Here is a 26,503-nt window from a genome sequence, read left to right as displayed (position 1 = left end):
TAGTTTTGCACCTCATTCTGAAGTTAAGAATTCTTTACTGGTCTTGCTATCTCTCTGGCCTTGTATATACTGTTCCTCCTCTTTCCATCTCTTCATGGTCAACCTAACTTATGGTTTTTCTTTTAGTTTCTGATTATTGTCCTCAAACACTTGCAAGGCTAGGTTAACTAGTCTTCTTGTGTGTAGAATATCACTCTTTGCTTAATCTTCTTCCATTTCTTACTATCTTCAATTTTTCTGTGTCTCCAATTAAACTAAAAACTTTGTGAGGACAAGCCTTCATCTTAATTTCCACATATTCCCAGAACCTATCACAGATCTTCTGACATATGGGAGATCAATACAAAATTGTTCAATGAATACAAGAATAAAATCTCACTTAGACTTAAAAGACCCATTTGAAATGGTATTATTTATGCCATTTTGCAGATCAAGAAATATACAAATCTGCATTTGTGACTCAAGAAATGTTAATCCATGCTACTACTTTTAGAATGGATGTTCAAAATATATGATGTTTTATTATAAAAATAATTTTTTTTTAATTTTAAACTTGTGTTTTAAATAACCATAAAACTACCACCTATAAATGAAATAAAGGAGGTCAAAAAAAGAATAAAACGTCAACAGTCAATGGCAGAAAAACTTACGATTAAAATATCAAAAGTATGATGATTTTTATTAGGGTAACTAACCATCTTGGTTTGCTTAGAGACACATGATTTTCAATGTTAAACTGGAGAAGTCTCAGGCAAACCACTGGGAAGTTGGTCACTCTAATTTTCATATTAATACAAACACATTTATACAAAATACATGTTCAGACTGGATATTTCTAAATTTTATGATAAACATGTAAGAGAATATTTTGGACACGTTATGTTTTTTGGGTCATGCAGATTTGTACTCAAATTGCAGCATCACACCTTTATTATAAGCAAGTTACTTGGCCTCTTTGAGCATTAAAAAATATAAATATTTCCTGATGGCAGTATAAATCTTTTAGAAATCCTAGAACATACATTTTTAATGCAGAAACACATACCCAAGTTCACTTCCATTTCTTAAACACAAGTTTGTATTAAAATCCTTACCTGTGTTACTTCTTCCACACCAGTCATCTGGTACTTCCTCATCCTTTCAAATACTGAGTGATCTGCACAGCCCCCCTGTGGACCATACTTATGGGGATAGTCTAAAATACAAAGAAGAAATATTATTACTGTCACATGTTTAGGTATTACCAATTATCTTATAAATGAAAATTTGACTGTCATAATTAATGAAAGCCATAAATGCTTATTGGGTTCCAATGGGAAAGGCATTATGCTAGGCATTCTACTTTTAAAACCTGGCAGGTTCTGAAGTTCTCCTTCAACATCAATGGTCTCTAAGTTTTTGTCATATGAATGATTTGTGAATTCTAAAAAAGAACAATAATCATTCTTTATTCTGCGTTTAACTTTCCCAACCTGTCCCACTTCAGATATATAGAGCATTTTAACACTGCAATTTACTTCATTTTGTAATTTATAACTTTCCGTTCAAACACATTAAATTTCTTATTCTGCAAATGTACAAAGCTACCTCAATTTGAACTACAGTTAGGCAAATATATCATATTTGGTTTGAATTCCTTCAATGAATACCAACTAGTCATAAGGGAAAGTAACCTAGAAACATGCTCCATGGCATAGTAAAAGCAGACTGAGTTTAAATTTCTTCAATGTATAATTCAAGTGAATGCTTTGTAAAGCAATAACTATTTTATTATCATTTGTTTTCCCTTTATAATTAAACAGTGATTAATTTAGCCTTGACTGAATTGTTTCTATTTCCAGACAGCTGTTCAATTTAGTGTAGTCATTTAAAAGTTTATTCCACTCTCTCAAAGTTCACATACTTCCCTTGTTAAGGTTCTCCTTAGTTCATGAACATATTTTATAATTCAATCTACTACCCATAATTAAGAGAACTATCAAAATAAAATATAAAAAAAATATTTTTTTAAATATTAAAAAAATGTATAATAAAATAAAATATAGAGACATGGGTTAGAGGGGAAGCACTAAAACATCCTTAAGTAGCATATAGTTATAATGCACAGAATTATAATTAGAAACACTGTTTCTTAAGTAAATCTAGAACCTGAAGTGGACACTAGCGACCTATTTCACTGGAACTACTAACTAAATATCACAATACAAATCTAAACTGGCAGGTAGCAGGTAGGGGTTATGGACAACCTACTTATTGATATAACAGCTCTGATTTAAACGTTAGTTTTTACCAGAGGTCAAGATTGCAACAGCTGTAAAATTCCAACCAATAAATGTGGAAGAAATGATAGCCTTAGGGACTTCCCTGGTGGCACAGTGGTTAAGAATCCGCCTGCCAATGCAGGGGACATGGATTCGAGCCCTGGTCCGAGAAGATCCCACATGCCACGGAGCAACTAAGCCCGTGCACCACAACTACTGAGCCTGCGCTCTACAGCCTGCGAGCCACAACTACTGAAGCCCATGTGCCACAACTAGTGAAGCCCACATGCCTAGAGCCCGTGCTCCGCAACAAGAGAAGCCACCACAGTGAGAAGCCCACGCACCGCAACGAAGAGTAGGCCCCGCTCTCAGTAACTAGAGAAAACTCGCGTGCAGCAGTGAAGACTCAATGCAACCAAAAATTAAATAAATGAATAAATAAATAAATTTATTAAAAAAAAAATCAAGGGGGAACCCCAGAACTCTCCCTGTTCTTAGGAAGACATTCCCTTGACCCTCACTTACCTAAACACTCACAGCTATCTACCACTTCCTGCCTTGGGAACATCAAGACTATTTTCATTGGGGCTCAGCTTTTATAGTCATGAGACTACACCACCAAGTACTCCAGTTTACTATAAGTTTTTGCTGCCTCCAATTCACTACTTCCCTCTATTACCTTAGTTATAGCTCCTAACTCACTGTCACTCTCTCTGATACCACCCCATCATAATTCTTAGTGATTTCAACATTCATGGGGATGATCCTTCCAATACACTCATCCTACCTTTTCTCCAACTGTCTTCTCCTACCTCAATTTCTGAAACCCCTTCTTAATCTCAACTTCCTCATCCTACTTTCTTTCCACCACTCATCTTTTCAGAACATTCCCTTTAGACTCCAACAATCCTTTGACATCTCAAAAACCCTTCAATCCACCTATGCTACCACCCTGTTCACTAGTGGATATTCTCTCTCTCCTTATTCAGTTTAAATCCCATAGTCAATTATTACTATACTTACTCCACTGCATTTACCTTAAACTCCCTTGCCACCACCCCATTCCCAACTCTCCACCAAAACCTGTTTAAATTCAGCTCTCTACCTATACCACTCCAGTTGAATGGGGCTGGAGAGGCAACTGGTAACTATAACTATTCTCATTCAAAAATTATCATCTGTAACCTCAAGCAGTTCCTTTATGCCACCTGACAATGATAATGTATTTCCAGAGTCCCTTCTCAATCCTATTTTATGTTTAACTACAGGTAGTCCCCACTTTACCACATTATCACAGGCAGTAAAATTGACCATGCAAGTATGCAAAGTGATCTTAATAATCAATGGGGAAAATTACAACTGCTCCATGACCTTCAAAATTTTTTGTCAAACTACTGAAACTCTCTTGTTATTTATAAATGTGTAGGGGAATTAAAAAATAAAACTATGATCTATATAGTACACTCTAATTTAAAACATTAGAAACATCAAAGGACTTCCCTAGTGGAGCAGTGGTTAAGAATCTGCCGGCAATGCAGGGGACACGGGTTCGAGCCCTGGTCTGGGAAGATCCCACATGCTGCGGGGCAACTAAGCCCGTGTGCCAAAACTACTGAGCCTGCATGCCACAACTACTGAAGCCCACATGCCTAGAACGTGTGCTCCACAACAAGAGAAGCCACCGCAGTGAGAAGCCCGCGCACCACAACAAAGAGTAGCCCCTGCTCGCCGCAACTAGAGAAAGCCCTCGTGCAGCAACGAAGACCCAACACAGCCAAAATTTAATTAATTAATTATTAAAAAAAAGAAACATCAAGAATTAGAATATTTAAAAGAACTAGTGTTTTGTTTCTTTGTAAATTGTATCTTATATATCATAAATTTTATATATGCTTCAAAATCTGTCAGCACAAAACTCTCCCAATAGAAAAAAAGGAATCGAGTATAAAATGTTTCCCATATACTTTCAAAACTTCTAAAAGAGCCTATTTTCCCTGGTCACCACATTAACTATGAAAATGGACAATGACATTTTCCCTCTAAAATTACTGACAATATAATCCCCATTTCTAGAAAAAGCCTTTGTTCAACTAATGAATAAGCCCTCATTGAGATGCTAAATCATAGGATGCAACTGTAGTTCCCCTGAAAAGGCCAAACAGCATATTCTTTCACAAAGAATGAGTCATTGGCATAGAATATTCAGCTTATTTAAAACAAAGATCAGCTTTAAATCTAAGGCCTTTCTTCCAGTTCCTCTGCATGCCAACCTCTTGCTTCTGTTTTGTTGTAGGAAGCACAGATATAAATAATACATATACTGTGATACCACCTCAAGCAGGAAATAGCTCTAGTTAACTCTCAATCATCCACTCCAGGAAGGGGGAATATTTACAGTACAGATCATCTGCCCAACAGATGTGTAAAACACCCACTTCTCACTACAGACTAACTAGATTAGACTTTATCTCCTCACTACTCCCAGCAAGCCATCCCTCCCTCAACATGACTGCCAGGTTAGGAATTTGACTGCAGAGTCCAAAGCTTTAGCTATGAGATAACTCTCTAACCATCAAAACTTGGTGTAATTCCTCCAATGACACACTATGACTCACTAAATTCAATCAAATGACCCAACTTTTATGATATTCATTGAATTTAAAAGACAGTGGTTCCACAGACAGATACTGTACCAAAAGTTGATTTGCTAGGTATCTGAAGGGTAGGTAGGTTGGGTCCTTGCCCATGAAAATGCCACTGACTCCCAAAGTTGCCAAAAATCCACAAGGATTCATTGAGACAGTAAAAAGACGAGCAGACTTTTTGTTTTCTTTAAGGAGAGATGATGGGTGTGGAGGAATGGACGGATGGGTCAAGCAGCCCCCAAATACCCTTCCCCCTTCCAATTGCAGTGGACAGAGGTCCCTTTCTCCCTAGTGCCCCTTCCCCCATTCCCCACAACCAGTCTCTGTTTGGGGAGGGTGGGGAGAGCAGGGAGAGAAGGGCATAGTATGAAGGACAGTAAGCTAAAGATGGTCCCCTTTTCAACATGCACTCACAACCCTGCTCTCACAGGAAACAGAAACTCAGAGCTGGTCCAGGCATGTCCCTTCCCACCCTTGTTTTTTAAGAAAGGTTAGTGTTGGGGGCCAAGGGGATCACGGGTATCAGGTCAATAGGAGAAATGTTGCTCTATTATTCTGATCAGGAGACTGTAAAGTGCGTTAGGACAGAAACTTGGCCCTGTTCATCACTGTATCCAATGTATCTGAAAGTGTCTTGTACAGATTAGACACGCAAATGATAAATAAAATAAATTTATTAAGAAAAAAAAAAAAGATAAGACCTAAAGGGCTATTCACCAAAATGCTAACGGTGGTGGATACACTTCATCTTCTACTTAATTCACAAGCAAAAATATCTATTTTATATAGTCATTTGATAATCAGAAAAACCAAAAATATTTCCAGCTTTAGAGGAAAAGTAGTTTGGAATCATCAAATTTTAGAAGAAATAAGAAGTATTAATGATCTACATACTCACTTTATAACATGAAGAAAATGACACCCAGAAAAGGTAAAGTTACTTACTTGCATAAGGTCACAAAGCTATTCTCAAACTTCATCCTGATTTCCCTTCAAACTACTTTCTCATACAAATGCCATGCCTCAGTTCTGACACATTACCTCTTGTGCTTTTTCCTTACCATGTCTCCCACTAACTTGTGTGATCTTAAGCAAATGAATTAAACTCTGCAACAGTTTTAACTAGTTGATCTACAAGGTCACCTTTTTTTAAATTTTTTTTCATTTTTTGGCTGTGCCACGCAGCATGTGGGATCTTAGTTCCCTGACCAGGGATCAAACCCACACCCCCTGCATTGGTAGCGCAGAGTCTTAACCACTAGACCGCCAGGAAGTCCCCTACAAGGTTGCCTTTAAGTCCATGATTCTGCAGGGGAACAAAATTTGCCACCCCATGTCTCTCTCTGGCATAAGGATTATTTTAGACTGATTATTTTTAAGAAACAGAAGACTCAGGAAGTCTTTCTTTTTACCTGCCCTTTAACTGCCTAGAAGAATTTAGATAAAGGGCCTGGTTCAGGAACAGCACTATCAACAGAGAGATCTACAAAGAAAATGGGCTAGGTGTGGTAGGAGGAACTTGGCAGGCCCCGGAGACCAAGTCCTCTCTGTGTCCCCTTGTCCCTGCATGGCAGAGCAAACATTTGTTTACCCAACATTTGCTTTTCCATCTTCCTATAATTGTTTTCCTCCCCCTTGAAGTACCAAACCCCTAGCCCCTTCTCCTCTCAAATGCCATATAAACCTCAATTGCCTAACTGGGGCCTCATTTTTCTGATGGAGACCTCATACATACATAATTAAATTTGATTTTCTCCTTTTAATCTGTCTCATGTCAATTTAATTCTTAGACCAGCTAGAAGAACCTAAAAAGGGCAGAGGGCAATTTTTTCCTTCCCCAGCAATTCTAAGCCTCTACAGTTGCTGAAAGCAGTAAAATCCACATCAGTGAATTCCTAGTCTAATGAATATAAATATAAGATAACAAGGTTGCTTACGGAGATTATCTAATCTCCAAATTTATAAACCATGAACAGAATTTAACATTGTTATAATAAATCTTGTATCACAATGTAAAGCAGCTCTTTACAGGGCCCAAGTCCTAGACCAATGTCCTCAGACACACACACAAGGTCGCTAGCATAAACGTCAAGCATTGAATTGTGCTAGAAGAGATGTGAAAGACCTAGTTTTAGCGCCTCTTATCCCTACTACATACACACATATATACTCAATGCTACTTCTACTAGTTTTTCTGTAACTCATCACTCATAAAAGTTGAACCTAAAATGTAAATTTACTCTATTTTTCACTAGGGAAGATAGCCACACTTCTGCAAAATCAACAATGATACCCAAAATAAAGCCTTAGCTTTCTCCTAATCTTTTTTTTATCTTCACAATAATTGTCTTTACCATCATTAAGTCCCTTGACTTTAGCCACCTTTAAACAAGTCTCTACTAACTTACGATGTAACTAAAAAGAACTGGAGTAAAAGCCAGGAAACATGGATCCTTGCCATGAAAATACCTTGCCCAAGTTGCTTAAGACTCTTTAGGCTTCAGTTTCCATCATCTTCAAACTTAGAACTAATTCTAGTCCCTTTTGCAATCGTAATAAAGTTACAGAATTCCGTTGAATTCAGAACTACATCAATCTTCTGGTCTATTCCAGAAAACTCTATTTTCCATGAACAGTTTGCTGATGAGGTATGATGAAGAAACAATGCCCCCAAAAGAAAATCCCTATTTTTTAAATGCATATGCTTGTGAAGTCTTAATTTAAAACTTTCAAATTCATTCTTCTTACTACCACATCAAACGTCTATAAACTTTTTCCAAACTCTCAAAACATATGACTTGACAGTATAATGACAACTTATTAAAAACTGCATCTTTAATGCAATATTCAGATGAACAATGAATTAATTTTCTTATTCAATCTGTTTGTAAAAACATCTCAAACACTGCAAAACACAATCATGAGGTGATATTTCTCGGAAAAAAAGAACAAAATTTCCAAATATAATTTTACTTTCTAGGATGAGTTTTAAAGCTGTTTTACAATATAAGAGCTTTGTTATTTTTAAATAATCTTATGTTTCTGAAATGATCATTATGCAGCCAAAATATTTTCTATTTATATTTTTTAAATAAATATATACAAAAATGTATATTGGGTTGGCCAAAAAGTTCATTCAGGGTTTTCCGTAACATCTTACGGAAAAACCTGAATGAATTTTTTGGCCAACCCGATACATATGGTAACCAATCAGAAAACGTCTTGATCTAAAGTGTTCGTAACTTGAGTCTTATTTACATAAATAAAACAAAATAAACTTTGATTGAATAATATGAAAGGGCTGGGCATATTTTCTCCAAATTCTGCAAAAAGAATTAAACCCCTCACTGTCTCTTTTTAATCTGTTTTTTTAAATGTTTTCCCAATTAAATATCTCACATTACTAATTAAATATTTTTCAAATAGCTACCACTTCTCACAGGCTTCTCAACTTTTCTTCATTTGTGCCTGTGAACTATTTGGAGAAATTATATTTCCCTAGAGATTAACTCAGAAAAAAAAAGCAAAAACAGAGTCAACAATGCCACTAAATTCTTATATTTCTTTTAAATACTGTTACTTTGCTTAAGAAAATTAAGTATTTAACATCAATGCTAAGTAAAACACGTGAATTAAAACATACAGTATAGAAATTAACCAATAAACTTGTATATCCTATGGGAGTTCTGAAGTCATGGGCACTTCCTATCATATTCTTAAGCAATTCTGCTACTGAATTATCAATCAGAACACTCCATTCCTTAATCTTTCCGAGTGTCTACCACAGTTTGTCACAACTCCATACACATAAGCACATTTCCAAGCTCAGACTGGACGTTAAGCACATATAGAAACTTTCCACGATAATCCTCAGAAATTCCTGGTACCTCTGGAAGAAAAATGTGACAATCTAACAATGTCAGATTTGAACAATGCTAGCCATTATCAATACTTTCCAATTCAATTCTTCCTTTCCTCTTTTCCTTCTATCCTTTGTCCCTCCCTTCCACTAACAGTGACACAAAAGGTGTTGAAAATCTTAGTGACTATGACAAAACTCAGTTACATCCACAACTTCAAAAACACAATATGAAACTGATTTTTTTTAAGGTTTATTAAAAGCAATATCCTGAAGTTTCACAAACGAAGAGGCGTCTACCGGAAGGAGGCCTTCACCTTGAAATGGTTAAGTAAAATTTAACAGTCTCAATTTCTCAGAGCAAGAAATAAGGGGTCTTCCCACTGAAGCACAAGAGAAAGAAGCGATAAGTACAGTTACAGCTAGCACACAGGCTGAAAGTAAGAGTAACCTACTGTTGATACAATACTATGAAGCACAGGCAAATTCAAGCTCTTTGGGCTTTCCTATACCACCCAAAGGAAAATAAATAATCTGAAGTGAAAGAATAAACCTAAACACTCTTACTCTACGGCTTCATGTATTTACTTAAAATATCTTTTAGTTCAGAAACAAAATATTTCTTTATAAGTACAGCATGGGAAAATTGCTTAGACCTTTGCCTCTCAGAAAGGTAGTATACAAAAGGTGCAAAGGTCCACTATTTACAACTAATGATTCCAAGCAATCATACAGTCAGTCATTCCTAAAAGCTGTTCATATTACTAAGATTAGCAGTATAGTTTATGGGACAATGTTTTTCCCAGTTTCTTAAAATAAACTGGGCCAAGAGGCAGAGGACTAAATGGTATTCTTACCCTGTCATAATTGTTCACACTTCTATGTCCTAGAAGAGAGTGTTTTTTACCAGCTAAGTATAGATTGAACAAGTATGAATTTTAAGCTGATAACTACATGTAGTTATCACCTTCACATCTAAATGGATATCAAAGCATCTAGAAGTTATTAAATATTTTCACTGAAAACTGTCTCTATGTTCTGGTACAGCACCAGAAGCCATTCCCTAAGGTTCTCCAGAATATCAGTATCATTTTCCATGGTGGTTTCATATATTCATGCCTAGAGTTGCAAAAACAGTATTAAGATGAGGGTAGCCAAACTCTCATCAGGATTCCTATCCAAAGTTGGCGTGCCTCCCCTGTCATTTGCTTCCGCTGAAAATAACAAATACAGGGACACCAAATTCACTCAAGCATATACACAATGATCTAAACAGCCATGCAGTACTTTAGCTGTAAAAATAAATTATTGGCACTTAAGCAAATTATATGAAAATAATAATAATATTATTATTAAATAATAAAGGGACATCCTCTCTCTTTTAATTAGCTGTGAACTAAAGCATCCATTGCTAGATATGTTAGGGAAAGAATTTGGCTCTAAACAGCAATAGATGCAAATGTTTGATTTCAGGGAGGCTTACAGATCTCAGAAAAGACCCAGAAATCCTTGGAATAATGGCAGTGAGAATTTACAGCTTTTTTCCAGGAGTGAAGCAGAAGACACATGGTTAAGAACACGAGATCCACAATCAAGTGACCTAAGTTTTCTAAGGCTTAGTTTCCTCATCTATAAAGTGGGGATAATATGTGTGCCTATATACCTCACAGGGTTATTGTGAAGATTAAACAAAATAATGTAAGCAAAGAACTTTGTATGGTGCTGGTTATACATCAGAGAGAAATAACTACTTGTACTACCACTAATACTATTAGAACCTTAGGTATTCTACACAGAGAGGTTAAAGGGCCAATTAAAAGTAAATTTAGGGCTTCCCTGGTGGCACAGTGGTTGAGAGTCTGCCTGCCGATGCAGGGGACACGGGTTCATGCCCCGGTCCGGGAGGATCCCACATGCCACGGAGCGGCTGGGCCCGTAAGCCATGGCCACTGAGCCTGCGCATCCGGAGCCTGTGCTCCGCAACGGGAGAGGCCACAACAGTGAGAGGCCCACGTACCGCAAAATAAATAAATAAATAAATTTAATCTAGACAAATACCATGTGGTTTCACTTACATATGGAATCTTAAAAAAAAAAGGAAAAGAAAAGAAAACAAAACAAAACAGAAACCGAGGCATAGATACAGAGAACAAACCAGTGGTTGCCAAAGGGAAGGGGAGTAGGAGGAGACTGGGCGAAATAGGTCAAGGAGATTAAAAGGCACAAACTTCCAATTATAAAATAAGTAAGTCGTGGGGAGGTAACATACAGCATAAGGAATACAGTCAATAATACTGTAATAATTTCGTATGGTGACAGATGTTATCAGACTTATCGTGGTGATCATTTCATAATGTATTTAAATGTCAAGTCACTATGTTGCACACCTGAAGCTAACATAATATTGTATGTCAATTATATATCAATTTAAGAAAAGTAAATTTATCTAGCCATCCTCTAGAAGAGCGGTAGGCAAACAACAGCCTGCTAGATATGAGTCCTTTTGTTTGGCATGAAAGCTAAAGACGGTTTTTACATTTTCAAATGGTGGGAAAAAATTAAAAGAAAAATATTTTGTGTCATGTTAAGATTACATGAAATTCAAATTTAAGTGTCAGTAAGTTTTATTGGAACATAGCCATGCTCGTTCATTTACATATTTCCTATTGCTGTTTTCATACTACAGTGGCAGAATTCAGCTGCAACAGAGCAAATATGGCCCACAAAGACAAATTATTTACTATCTGGACCTTTACAGAAAAAGTTTGCCAACCCTTGGTCTAGAATCTAGACTAGAGCAACTATTTAAAAACTAAATGGTTAATACATGGGTGCTTTCCTTTTGTAGTTAACTTGACAGATTTTCAGATAGTTTTTCAAAAGTAATTGTCTAAATCTGCAAGCACTAAAAATTCTGTTTAAGGCAATTGCTTCCCATACTCTTATCCTCATATCATTACATTTCCATTTACCAGAAGAAGTTACAAACAAAATCACTCTAACATTGCTGTTTTTAGGCTCTAATACCACTACTGGCATGTAATAACAAGCAGAATGTGAAACGATCTCCTTACCATGAATATATGTTTACCAAGACAAGTAAGAGTTAAGCACTGAAGTCAATGGTAAAGTTAAATGCCAAAAGGAACAGAAAACTAAGTTGCATCCAATGTCACTGATTCTGCAAGCTAACTCATCACCTTTGGGGGAAAAGAAAAGGCTGAAATAAAAGGAGATTTTTGAAAATTACTATAAGATGCAAAGTGAAAGAAATGCAATTACATGATGAGGAAGAAACAGAAGTATGAAAAAAGAGCAGAACATTCTTAAACTACCTACAAGTAGATAAGAGAAGAAAGGAAACGAGAGAGAAGACAAAACAACAGAAATCATAAAAGGCAGAATAAACACAGTTGAAGATACTTATAAGACATACAAAGTGAAGGAAAATGTTTGATTACAATATCATGGGAAGGAAATCATCAGTTCAAAATCTGTCAATCATTTCTTCCTCTCCTTTCTTTCCCAAAGGTCTTGCTTGATTTTGAGAAAACATTATAGGGAAAATGTTGCAGGACTTTATTAAATATCAGTGAAGAAACTGCTGCAGAGATAAATGATATCTGAAATGTTAAAGGAGCAAAAGAAACAGAAACTGCAGTTGGAGAACTTACACACCCTGATAGAGGAGGTAAACCTGCAAAATGATTAAATTACTCAGAAAATTACAAAGTAACATACAAATGAAGTAGATGATAATTCTACTGGCAGAAAGAAAGGAATTCATACTCTAGCTTGTGAAGGAAGACTGTAGCTTGGAGCTTGAGGAGAGTCTAAAATACCAGGAGGGGAAATTGGAAAAGGAATCAAATAGGGATGAGCAAAAATGTGCACAAGTAGCATTAACGAATTTATGATTTAACAAATAGCCAAAATCATAAATGTATTCTATCTAGAATAATTATGCTATTTTCTATAGTAATCGAGCATTAGAGATGACAAGCAAGTTGGACAGACTTAAATACAGAAACGGTCAGAGCTGATAAAGCAAGAAGTCGACATGGTTAACACTTTCCAGTACATTACCAGGGGTGAGAACGAAATTACTGACAACAAATTTCTATATGTAGAAAGGAAAATGAAGCCTGGAAGCTGCCAAATAAGGAAAATAGGCAAAACTTGATAGACTACTCTTACTACAGTCAAAAATAAAATATGAGTATTCAAGAGGCCTGTGAATTAGAGGAATGCATTTCTGGGTCATTTCATTACAGCATTCTCGTGATTAAATGACTATGGATATACAGACAATGGTAGAATGAAAAGGGGAAGTCTAAATACATTTTCTATTCTTAAAACACAGAAAAAGAACTCTCCCAACAAATTACCATCATACAAGACCATGGTCGAGAACAAAATCCATAAAGATAAATCTGAAGTCTTACCAAGTGGAAGTCATTTCAAGATTCCAAAAAGAAATACTCAAAAGGCTTAGAAATTACAAAAATATCTAAAATATTCTTTAAATACTATGCAAATATCCACATTGAAATTTACATAAGAAGATGATGCTTCAGTAGGCCACACACACAAAGGTGTTACAGCATTAAATGACTGGATGATACCACAATATAGAATTTCCAGTTCAATCGGAGTTGGTTGACTCATAGTTCAAATAGAATTGGTTGTAGCATATCAACAAAGTAGTACCAGCACAGACTGACAATGATATTGTCTCAACGATATAGATCCATTCTTTAATTGAGATTTTAGTTGTGAAACTATTTTCTAGCCTGATTAACAGCTTAGGAAAGAAAACAGCTCAGGTTTCATTTGTCTCCACATAGTTTTAACTATTTATATACTCTTTGCAAAATTTAAGTACTTACTAATATCATCTTCATGATAAATGACAGAGTGAAATGGCAGAGTGCGGTCTTTAATATATCTCTCTGCTGGCTCAACATAAAATGTGCCACCACGAGTCTGAATGAATCCTTCAAATCTTCCATCAACAACAGACCCATGGCTAAAACTTCCTTCTTCACCTATTAATGAAAGCCACAAACTCTTAAAAATTTGATTTGCACATGAATGTTAAATTCATTCTCCTTTATAAAGCCATTCTTATGTATTGAGAAAAAAACTAAATACAAATTTACCAGGGAAATTAAGTTTCACATGAAACGTATCAACCTGAATGTGAACAACAACTGGAACTTAGTTAAAATATATACAGTGTATATATAGTAACAACAATGAAAAATGGAACATCTGTCTTGCTGACAATCAAATTCCCAGAACCTAGCACAGTGCCTGGCATGCATGCAATAATCATTCAAAAAAATGACTTAAATAAACTTAGAGGCAAGCAGATACACTGATAAAATATACATTTTCAAAATAAAGATATTAAAGTATCTTTTGAAATTCTACTCTAATTGCCATAAGAAAAAAAGTTCCTTTCCCACCTAATATATTCTGCACGAACCTTTTAGCTTCCTTACCACCAGTAGGTTTTATAAATACATTTTAAAAATAAGACAGTATTAAATATTTCAGAAGCAATTTGAACAAAATATGCCAACAATTCTTTCTGAGATATTGGAAAAAGGTTCATGATAGTATCCCATCAATTATACTTCTTTAGGGAAAGAAAATTATAAGAAAAAAAGTAGTTTTGTTTTTTAATACAGTCATAAAGAAAAGCTGAGTACCAAACATCAAATGATAAGAAGAGGTGGGTAGTTAGGTGAGGGCTTTAAAAGTTAAATTTGCCATTCAAAACTTTCTCATTAAAACAAAAATCAGGCTTTCTGCAATTTCTAAGTTGTAGATTAACAGTAATTAGTTGACTTTAAGTTAATCATAGACTGAAGCTGAGTCCAAGACATTTGTATTTTAAATGATATGATGTTTATCTGCAAACTCATTTAGTCTTGTACGCTTTTTGACTATCACCTACCAAAAAAAAAAGGGGGGGGGCGGGTGCTGGGAGACTACTAAGTTACTTGACCAGCAAGATAAATGATCAAGAAAATAACAGAAAACTATAATCTAACATTAGAAATCTCGACCTATGGAAAAACACTTTCCTTCTCCATTAAAGAATTATAAGAATACAAAAAAACTTTTAATTGTTTAACTATGCTTGATCTACAAATAAGAAATTTTAAGTACGGAAATGTCTCATTTACCGATCATCATAAAAAAAAATAAGAAACCTTTCTCAAAGCATTTAATTTTTCAAGTCAGGATTTTGAATGGAAATCGCTCTAATATGTAGAAATAAAATTTAACTTTCAGTTAACTTTAATAACTCTTAATAAATAGGATCATCTTGAGTATTTATTAACATAGAGTTATAACTCAATGATATTTTGCCCCTAATACCTACAGAAGACTTTGCTTTTTTAACTTTTTTACGACTTCCATCAATTGTTCTGTTCTCCCTACATTACTAAGCTGACAGATGTAATTTTCTATTGGGCTAATAAGTGTGCCCCCCATCTCCCTGATACCTTTTTAAATCTGGTGTAGTAAGAGAAATTCATTAGAATTGTGAACAAAAAGCAAATAGATCCAGAGGAAGGAAGGCCCTGGGAGAACTTTCCTATGAACGACTTTGTCACATTATTTTTGGCTATTAAGATAATCTTTACAGTTCGTTATAAAACATAGTTAAGTTACTGTTAATTCCTTGCTTGGAAGATCAGAAAATTATATAAATCATTAAAATTTTTTTAAAAACCTAACAGTTTGGAGGTAATGAGAGTCAAAACTTCATACCTTTCAGAAGTCAGACGCTGCATAATTCAATACTAAACATATATGTAAAGGTTGATCGAAGAATTACTTCATTCTTCAAAGCCCATTGCTCTTCACAATACACTCAAATCTCCCCAGGATTTATCCCATCTTTCTGAAATATTTGCCTATACTTCAAAATGCATATATTTCCTTGTATAGAAAAAAATTAAACACGGTTCTTTTAAGGTTCAACTCACCATAAATATGTCCAGTGTAAATATGAGAGGTATCATAATCAAGTACCGTATTTGATGTTTCCACCCTAAATTCATCACTGAAAAGGGAAGTGTCCCTCTTCATTCGTAGGTTGAAATGTCTGCAAACAGGGTAGGAAAGGAAAAAAATGAAATTAAAAGGATCCAAATTTAAACAATGATTTTTTAAATTAAAAAAAAGCTGCAAAATGTGGATTGTTTCACACAATTTGTCTATTTGGGAAATAACTGGCTAAGATTTTCTTATAAAAATTCTGCTCTGAAATTCAAGCTAACATTGTGATACAACTCACATACAATTAAACAGTAATCATCTAGGGATATATTAAAAAAATAAATGCCTACAGACTGATTCTCACATGGTGAAACAAGATCATTCCAACAGCAACTAAGTTACTTGAAGATAAAAGCAAGCTTCTTGACCCAATTACTGTTAATTCACCACTACTTGTCTCCCCTCTCTAGTAATTCCACAGCTTTTCCATTTTCCCCTATAATTCACAACTCAGATAAGAGAATACATAAGTGCCATCTAATTAGATACTTAACATCTCTTTTCAGACAAGCAAGTATGCATGCTCTTTCTTTCACACACAGACACACACATACAGAAAGACAGACACACATACACAAAAAACTTTACAACTCCTTTATTTTTCCCTGGGGCATCTTCTTCTAATTCTTTTTAGACCTTTCTCAGTTCAATTTGGAGATCCCAAACCCAAAGGACCATGATATTAGCTGAAATTATACTCATTCTAACTGTCCTCTATAAAGGAAAAGGAAAGACCAAAATACTGAAATAAAATTAAATAAAGAAATCTAGGGTTTTAGAATCAAACTCAGAATCAAAATCTTAAGCCTAGTAAATCCTTGCTAGTCCAGGATTCCTGTCCATTAAATGAAGATAACACATTCTATTTTCTGGAACAATTTTAAGGATTAGAGATTATAACGTATGTAAAGTCATTAACACAGTACCTGGCACAAAGGAGATGTAAAGGGTAGTAAAGTAGCTATCACTACCTAACTTTAAAAACTGTATCAAGTCTCCTTTATAACTGCCATAAATGTCTGCATATAACACAACTTCTACTCAGTGAATATGAACCAAAGTCTTTAATTAGCCAACCCCCAAATGTTAGTAGGATGTGGAATAATTTGAACTCTGACACATTGCTGGCGGAGGTAAAAAATGGTATAATCACTTTGGAAAACTGGCTGTTTCTTATAAAGGTAAACATACAAAAACCCTATGACCCACAATTCTATACCAAGAGAAATGAAAATATAAAATATATGTCCACACAAACAAATGGACACAAATGTCCAAAGCAGCTTTATTCATAATAGCCCAAACCTGGAAATAACCTAAATGTCTATCAGCAAGTAAAGAGAGAAAAAGGTTGTGGCTTATTCATACAGTAGTAGCAAACTATTCAGCAATAAAATCACCAAACTACCAAAAATAGGTACTTTTATAAAACACAAAAGAATGCACACAGTATATATAATTCCATATATATGTAATTCTAGAATAGGCAAAATCTATCTCTAGAGACAGAAAGCAGATTAGTAGTTGCCTGGGATGGAGAGACTAAGAGCAAAAGGGAATGAAGGAATTTTTTGCTCTGATGGAAATGTTCTACACCTTGATTTGAATGGTGGTTCACAAGTGTATACATTTGTCAAAACTTAAACTATACACTTGAAATGAATATATTTTATGTAAATTATACTTCAATAATGTTGATTTTAAAGAAAAAAATCAAATCATTTTTCAAGTGAATAGGGGTCAACAGTTGGGTATAATAACCATTACCTTCATAGAGTGTCACCCTTTCTGAACACTATTTTATCTTTTTCCCTTAATTTCCTGTATTGGCAACCTTTTATTTTGCAGCTGCATTCATTTCCACTTGCCTAAACCTCTCACCAAAAAACTCCTAGGGCTTCCCAACTACTGTGGCAAGGACTGTAGGCTAGGAAAGACATCCTTAGAACCTTAACGTTCCAATCTACTGCAGCAAGTAATCAACAAAGCCAAACACATCTTCTAAATGGGAACTCCAAAAAGTCAAAAAAAGACAATCCTAAACAAACAGGAATCTTTCCTGAATTCTTATTGTATATCCTTTTCATAAAATTCCTTTTAACCAACTAACAGACATGAAATTCTTGAAAGGTGAGTATAAATACACACATTATTTTTTAAAGGATCACATTTTGGAAAATCATTAATTTATCATTATATACACTTTTAATTTACTATATAAATACCACCTCTAAAAGAGCATCTTTGTTAAACAGACTAAACAGTAAAAATCCAAGGGCTTAATATGTTTGTCATTCAGGATTTATTATTCAGCAAAACTGTTTTGCCTTAAATCCATTATAAGCAGCAGCATTAGTACTCTATATCTCCCTCCCCCAAAATGGTAAAAGCTTCAGAAAGGACATTTAAGTTCAATATGAGAACAATCTATGCTGCAATCCCTACTCAAAACAATAGTTTTATATCACTTTACGTGTCTATGCAGATAGCAATCCTAGAGGGATGTTGTAACAGAGAGAATTTAAGAACACTTGAAGTAGGCCCCTTCTAATCTTGATATTGATTTCATAAGAAAATCATCTCATATATACAAAACATTATTCTCACTATTGATTTAAATTGGATTGAAACCACATATAAAATCAGTTTTCAATTATGCACAGTCAAGAAGCAACATAGATAATAAAACAAAAAAATCAAATTTACATCATACCCCCAAGATGCACTGCTCTATTAATATCAAAATTAATGTGCATCTGAAACATATATAAACAAAGAAGGAATGGAACAAGGGTGAGCCTGGAAGGCAGGTAAATGGTAGAAGAAGCCAGACTGAATTAAACTCTGTCACAATCCATGAAACAGATCAACTACAAATGAATAATCAGAAGCTGGGTATATTATTCCATTAACTAAGTCATTGGATTCCAGTTCTCTAATTTTAATTCCACTACCATCTGTTTGATAGTTCATATCTTTACACTATTTTAATATTTATATAAATTGCAAATTCTTTGCAATAGTCCTGTCAGACAACACATGATAAAGTAATAATAATAATTAGCTGATGAACACATCCTACCTTCCCAATTTCTCAACAAGCCTTGAACAAAAAATCATCTGAAAACATAACCTGATTCTTTTTATTTTATTTATTTATTTTTTGGCTGCATTGGATCTTCGTTGCTGTGCGTGGGCTTTCTCTAGTTGCAGTGAGTGGCGGCTACTCCTTGTTGTGGTGCGCGGGCTTCTCATTGCAGTGGCTTCTCTTGTTGCAGAGCACGGGCTCTAGGCGCACGGGCTTCAATAGTTGTGGCTCACGGGCTCAGTTGTTGTGGCTTGCGGGCTCTAGAGCGCAGGCTCAGTAGTGTGGCACACGGGCTTACTTGCTCTGCAGCATGTGGGATCTTCCCAGACCAGGGCTCGAACCCATGTCCCCTGCCTGCACTGGCAGGAGGACTCTTAACCACTGCACAACCAGGGAAGTCCCAACCTCATTCTTTAATTGCTTAAACTTTTGGCCCAAAGGTCAGAATAACTACAGTGAACACGGCCTTATAAAAATCACTGTATTTTGGGAAAACAGTTTGGTGGTTCCTCAAAAAGTTAAACAGAATTACCATATGATCCAGCAATTCTACTTCTATGTATACACCCAAAGGAATGGAAATCAGGGACTCAGATACTTGTACACCAGTGTGTGTGGCAGCATTATTCACAATAGCCAAAAGACAGAAAAAATTCTAATATTCATCAACATATGGATTTCAAGATGTATGTATGGGGAATTCCCTGGTGCTTCAGTGGTTAGGGCTCCGCGCTTTCACGGCCAAGGGCCCAGGTTCAATCCCCGGTCAGGGAACTAAGATCCCATAAGCCGAATAGTGCGGCCAAAAAAAAAAAGATGTACATATGAGTGGTATATACATACAATGGATTATTCAGCCTTAAAAAGGAATGAAATTCGGATACACTACAACACAGATGAACATTAGAAACATTATGCTAAGTGAAAGGAGCCAGACGCAAAAGGCCACATATTATATGACTCTAGTTATGCAGGACATAGAATAGGCAAATTCCTAGAGATAGAAGGTAGAACACAGGTTTCCAAGGGCTGGTAGGAGGGCAGAATTGGAAGTTATTGTTTCTGTTTGGTATAATCAAAAAGCTCTAAAAATGAATCATGGTGATAGTTAGACAACACTTTGAATGTACCTAATGCCACTGAATTGTACACTTAAAAATGATTAAAATAGTAAGTTACATGTTATTTTTCCACCATAAAAATAAATAAATGTTTAAAAATCATTGTACTGGGACTTACCTGGTGGCACAGTGGTTAAGACTCCACACTCCCATTGCAGGGGGCCAGGTTTGATCCCTGGTCAGGGAACTACATCCCACATGCATGCCACAACTAAGAGTTCACATGCCACAACTAAGGAGCCTGCATGCCGCAACTAAGGAGTCCACCTGCTGCAACTAAAGGAGCCCACATGCACCAATTAAGGAGCTGGTGAGCTGCAACTAAGGAGCCCACGAGCCGCAACTAAGACCCAGCACAACCAAATAAATAAATAAATCAACATTTTTTTAAAAAATCATTGTATTCCCAAAAACTAGGGTATAAAATAAAATTGTGCAGGAGAGATACCCTTCCTAGCGGTAAAAGCCCCTAGAGAACTGGTTGAGATAGTAGTATTGTGATGATAATGATGAGATTATAACATTCTTCTTAAATTTATATAGGTTTACAGTTTTCAGAGCACTTTCACACATATTACTGCATCCCGTCCTCACAGTAACATTGCTAAGGAAGCACGATGAATATTTTTATCAAAGGGCATGACTCAGGTCACAAGACTAGAATTAGGACTAGAACTCTAGTATTTGGTTGCTGCATCTTGCTTTCAATCATACCACGAATGCCTCTCAAGCATGTGCCGGAAGCAGTCAAGCTAATATATGCTGAGTGTTGTAGCAGTCTTAATGTATGTAATATTATCAGTCTTCACCAAGTCACCTTTTAAAATTTGAACAAATGCAAGTAAGATACAGAAGTGAAAATATAACGTTATTTGAATTTCACTGAAAATTCTACTTTACAACACCACCATAAGAAGTTCCCTTTGATTATTAATCCTGTTTTACTATGTTTCTTTCAGTAAGTTTAGTTCTCTTTTTTTATATGTGTGTGTATATATATATATATATATATATTTTTTTTTTTTTTTTTTTTTCGCTGTGTTGGGTCTTCGTTTCTGTGCGAGGGCTTTCTCTAGTTGTGGCAAGCAGGGGCCACTCTTCCTCGCGGTGCGTGGGCCTCTCACTATCACAGCCTCTCTTGTTGCGGAGCACAGGCTCCAGACGCGCAGGCTCAGTAGTTGTGGCTCACGGGCCCAGTTGCTCCGTGGCATGTGGGATCTTCCCAGACCAGGGCTCGAACCTGTGGCCCTGCATTGGCAGGCAGATTCTCAACCACTGCACCACCAGGGAAGCCCTCTTTTTTTTTATTGTTATAATATAGTATACTGTCATCAAAGATAAACTTTAGATTTCCTCTGAGGAGGAAGATGCTCTGTATAAGGAACATCATTCGCACTGGGAATATTTTCCTACTGTTAGATTTAATCACTATGTTGATTCTATGAATCAATAGTATTTTGTCTCTCATCTTGATTATAGTAGTTCTATTATAATTCTTTCCTTAGTGGCATATAGTAAAGTTATAAAGAATAGAGTAAAATTATAGGAGGGCAAAATCAACTAACAAATGACAGCAATTTGAAAAAATACAGGAAACAGATTCCAAATCTCTGGCCTCAGTGCTTTGAAAATGCAGTTGTACCATGTGGTAATAATAGTTGGTTTTCCCCTCTAAGGCTTGAGAAAAGCACTCTAAATCTAAACTAAACAAACAAACAGAGGTACCAGAACCACCTGTGGTACAGAACAACAAAATAAATTATGCTAGGATATGATTCTTTAAGTTTTTGGTTGATCATATACTTCTATATTAAAGAGGTACCATTCTATATATTAGAACAGTAAGAATATAAACTGAAAAGAAGTTGCCTTTTCCCATATGATAGCTATTTAGGCTAAAGATAATATGGCCCTGACTCTCAGAAGAAAACAGCAATAGTTAAAGGTGCATCCCTTGAACTGAAGTCATATTAGGACAAAAAGCCTCGACTAATCAAGTACCTTGGTAACAGGGGGAAGAAACCTGAGAGCAAAAACCTTGCTTCCAAGTATGTCTGTAATCCAGCAGTCCCAGACGGGTCTACTGAGTCTAAATGGAACAGGTTTATGGTAGACCTGGGTAGTGATTCCTAGAAATAAAACAGTACTTAATAGCCATCCCTGACATTTCTAGGTATTCTTTTCCTTGTAACATTCACCTTCTTCTTAATAAAGATGCTTGACAGACTCTCCATTCAAACTATTTTTGTAAGACAAGTTGCCAGTATTAACAGCAAATATTACTATGAGTCAAATATCTAGTTTACTTCCACTAGTATATTTTTTGAAACAGCAAAGTCCTTTTTCAAATTATTTTAAAGAAGCCACTATCCGCCTCCTCCAAAAAAAAAAGGATAAAATAGAACAGGTTGGTAGAAGGGGAAAGGGCAGAGTCAGCCCACCTGCGGCCCATTGGGAAGAACCTGAGGCAACCTCCAAAGAAATTCTAGGGTTCTACAGTTTGAAAAACACAGTTCCAGGCTTTACTGATGGCCCTGAGGTAGATAGATTACCGCAAATAAGCAAAAATACATATACGAGATTCCTCAAGAGCTCCCAAAGAAGATAAAAGTGAAACTAAAACTCAAGCAAAAATAAGTAAATGTATCCTGTGTAAGGAGAAGCAGGAACTTCCCTAGTGGCGCAGTGGTTAAGAATCTGCCTGCCAATGCAGGGGACACAGGTTCAACCCCTGGTCTGGGAAGATCCCATACACCGTGGAGCAACTAAGCCCATGCGCCACAACTACTGAGCCCGTGAGCCAAAACTACTGAGCCAACGTGCCACAACTACTGAAGCCGGCGTGCCTAGAGCCCGTGCTCCGCAACAAAGAGAAGCCACCACAATGAGACGCCAGTGCACCACAACAAAGAGTAGCCCCCCGCTTGCCGCAACTAGAGAAAGCCCGCGTGCAGCAACAAAGACACAAGGCAGCCAAAAATAAATTAATTAAATAAATTAAATTAAAAAACAAAAGAAAAATACGTTTACACTCGTATTTCCATTCCTTTTTCAAAACAGGAGGAAGCTCAGTTTTTTAAAACTCATTCCCTCTCTTCTACATAAACCCTAGTTAGTGCTTAAAAACATGAAAAATAAAAATGGTATTTCATGTTAAAATCTTATCAAAGAAGCTAAGCTCAGAGCCATCATCAGCTCTCAATTTAACTTCTTCAACACAGAATTAACATGAACACAACTCAGTTGCTATTTCTTATTTCAGTAAGTAATTCAAATAGCCAGTGTAGCCTTCAGAGTTTTAAAAAACATATTTGTTAGGCTTTTAATTTCTGTGTTTAACGAGGAATCAGGCAATCAGGCAATAACTAAGAATTGCATATCCTAGAAAATCCACTGCTGAGACCAAGAGTGGTATGAAATATACTTAAACAAAAGTATATGCTAAAGGGCACTGTACTTGACATAAAATAGGTACAAATAAATACCATTTTCCCTTAGGAAATTTTGCTCAAACTTGCTCAAATCTTGTTGGAACAGATTTCAGGGTCAGGTCAGTATTTTTTTTTATTTTGTTTTTCCATATCCATAACAATAGCATTTTTACACAATTCTAATTTATTCTGTTGCTCTTCTTTATGAGTTGGCATCTATCTGTGCTCCCTAGATTCTCACTTCTGTGTCTTAAAGTGTGCTGGTTTGTCTATGGAGTTAAAAGCATCCTGGGTTTCTGCTACGCTACTCATGATACGTCAAAGATAAAGTCCAAGACACTTCCTGACTAACCCAGCTCCGGTCAGGACCCAAAGAGAATACTTATGCCTTTTACAGGTTACCTGGGCCACATCCTTGATACCCTCACATTTCAGAGGCAGGGAGAACTTGAGTCTCAACTGCAAAGAAACTTCAAATCAAATTATCTGACCATTTATTATGAACAGTTCGTAAATGTACAGTTAAGGCTATAGGAATAATTATCTTATCAAAATCAGAAAAAAGAAAACTCCAAAACATCATACTGCACTTAGATAAAATTTTGGTATTTCTACACTATATACAAATCACATATTAGATGGAAACAATTTCTGATTTATTGATTATGTACCTAAACAATTAAATATAGAAACATAAAGAAGTTTATTACTGACTAGACAGTGTTTTGAGAGTTCTTTTTAATTTAGTTACTTGAGTGTTACTAATATATTTTGTAGAACTTTAAAGCAGGAAGAGGCCTTAAACATTATCTCATCCAAACTTCAAGGTTTTACTAATGAGGAAGCTAAGGCTCAAAAGAATCTCTAGATAACACATGCCAACTCAGAAGGGAACACCATTCAGGCTCCAAATCACCACAGTACTCCTTTCTCTACCCAGTTTACGACTGTTTCAATACATATATTATACTTCCTATAAAAATCACAAGTTCTTTACTAAGTAGCTTCCTACTCAAATGCAAATCTATGAAAGGCAGTAAAGTTAGCAAAGTCGTGAGAAGACCAGAAAATAAAGTTGACTGTCCAAAGTATATAATGGAAAACAAAACATGAAGGAAATGTTTAAAAATACATATACACACAAGAAAAAAAAATGTTAACTTCATGATGTATATGAGTCAAATTATTATGCTATACATCTTAAATTTGTACAGTGCTATATGTCAATTATATCTCAATAAAACTGGAAGGGAAAAAAAAGAGCAATGGTTTTTCATGGAAATCTCAAGAATGGACATTAGGCTTAAAGAATCTCGACATTCCTTCATTTAACACTGATATTTGTAAACGTGGGATGTGATCCACCCTTTCTTATTTAGGAAACGTGGAAGCCAGGTTGAAAGAATTGTGTTCATGTGCTTAGGCATAAAACAAACAGAACAAAGAATGATTTTAATACTGAAAGACACATACACACACACACATACCCACACCCTAGAGAGGCTGTGCTAGTACCCAAAACCAACATTTTGTATATGGTGGAGAAGGAGAAGAAACTTAGCAAGAAATCTATAATTATATTTATCAAGGTCATTTTTGTAGGCCTATTTCAAGGAAAGGGAGAAATAAAACTATGAGATCATCACATTTTTAACTAAGGTATGTTATAAGATAGTTACAATAATCATGTTTTAGGACACAAACTCTGAGACAGTGTGAATATACAAGTATAATAATTGAGACAACAAAATTAAATTCCTGAATTCAGATCTATTCTAGAAAATGTAGTATATGTATATAGTTAATTAAACAGATTTCTGTTAAAAGTACCTAAGATAATCACTAACACACAGAATGAGATTTCCTGGGTCCAGGTCCTTTGCTGAGAGCCTCAGCTAGAAGTAAGTCCTCCTCCCTTTGAATACCTACAGCATTTTATCTGTAAAGCACCATATCACATTTTCTTCTTATACAATGACTTACGCACATCTTGCAGCTCCTATCAGAATAACTAAATAACAGCGTGTACTTGTACACTCTCTCTCAGTTACACTCACACATGTACCAAAAAAAACAAAAGGAGGTAGGGATTTGGTTTTGCCATATGTTCAATATGAATTATGTAATGGAGCTAATAAAAATCTAATGATGTAATAGAAATGTGGTATCCAAACCAAAGGCAGCTAGAATCTCAACTTTTCCTTTTGGCAGTCACACGATATCTGCAATACAGCATTAAATTTACTTTGAGATAGTTACTAAAAACTTAGGAAGGCTTAATGATTGCTTATTATTTCATGGTACCAATAAAGAATGGGTAATTAAAATTTTTTCTGAGGTTAAGGGTCATAAAAATTTACATGATTTGCCATCAGTAAAATTTTTATCTAGAACAGATCCTGAAATGAATTTTTTCTTCCTTCAGAACAAAGTAGATTTTATAACTTGAAAGTACTTTTTTCTATAATGATCATTGTTTTGTAATATGGAAATTAAGTTAAGTAATGCATTTATTTCCATGTGCAAAATACTTTGTTTCATAGCAATTCTTATTATCTGATTTTTTTCATCCATTAAAATCTTTCTTGAGTGTCTATAATATAAGGGCAAATAGCAGACACTAAATAGTAGCATGTGTCTGCCTGTGAGGAAGAAAAAACAGTTACAGAAAAATAAACAAGAAATGCACCCATGAAAAGGAAGAGATATTGAACCAATGCCAAAGGCACAGGTTAAGTAATTTAAAGGTTCAGAGGAAGGTGTAAATAAATCTTCAAAGAAGTAGAACTTGAATTGTGTATTAAAAGATGATCAGAATTTAAGATAAATAATACAGGAAACAAACTGTACATGGTATATTCAGCAATGAGAAGCTCATTCTGAATGAAACAGACACAATATGGGGAAGTGGAACAAAGTAAGTTTAGAATAGACTTGAGTTAATTTACAAAGAATCTTGAAAGCCCAGTTAAGAAATCTGGCTAACAATCATTAATTGAAGACTTTAGAGCAATAAGC

At 35.4% G+C, this 26,503-nt stretch overlaps 1 protein-coding gene across 1 annotated transcript in view; it reads right to left on the bottom strand.

Moving 5' to 3' along the window:
* Positions 1 to 26,503, bottom strand: part of ADAM10 (ADAM metallopeptidase domain 10) — a 110,521-nt gene that overhangs the window by 54,334 nt on the left and 29,684 nt on the right. The window contains exons 3-5 of the mRNA XM_030878818.2: positions 15,773 to 15,891; positions 13,655 to 13,813; positions 1,095 to 1,195 (exon numbers count right to left, since the gene is read on the bottom strand). Coding sequence (XP_030734678.1) covers positions 1,095 to 1,195; positions 13,655 to 13,813; positions 15,773 to 15,891 — 379 coding nt within the window. The remainder of the gene's footprint in view (positions 1 to 1,094; positions 1,196 to 13,654; positions 13,814 to 15,772; positions 15,892 to 26,503) is intronic.

The sequence above is a fragment of the Globicephala melas genome, chromosome 2, assembly GCF_963455315.2.
Source record: "Globicephala melas chromosome 2, mGloMel1.2, whole genome shotgun sequence".
Classification (NCBI taxonomy): domain Eukaryota; kingdom Metazoa; phylum Chordata; class Mammalia; order Artiodactyla; family Delphinidae; genus Globicephala; species Globicephala melas.
The sequence above is the reverse complement of the archived record's forward strand: the minus strand, read 5'-3'. Positions and strand labels throughout refer to the sequence as shown.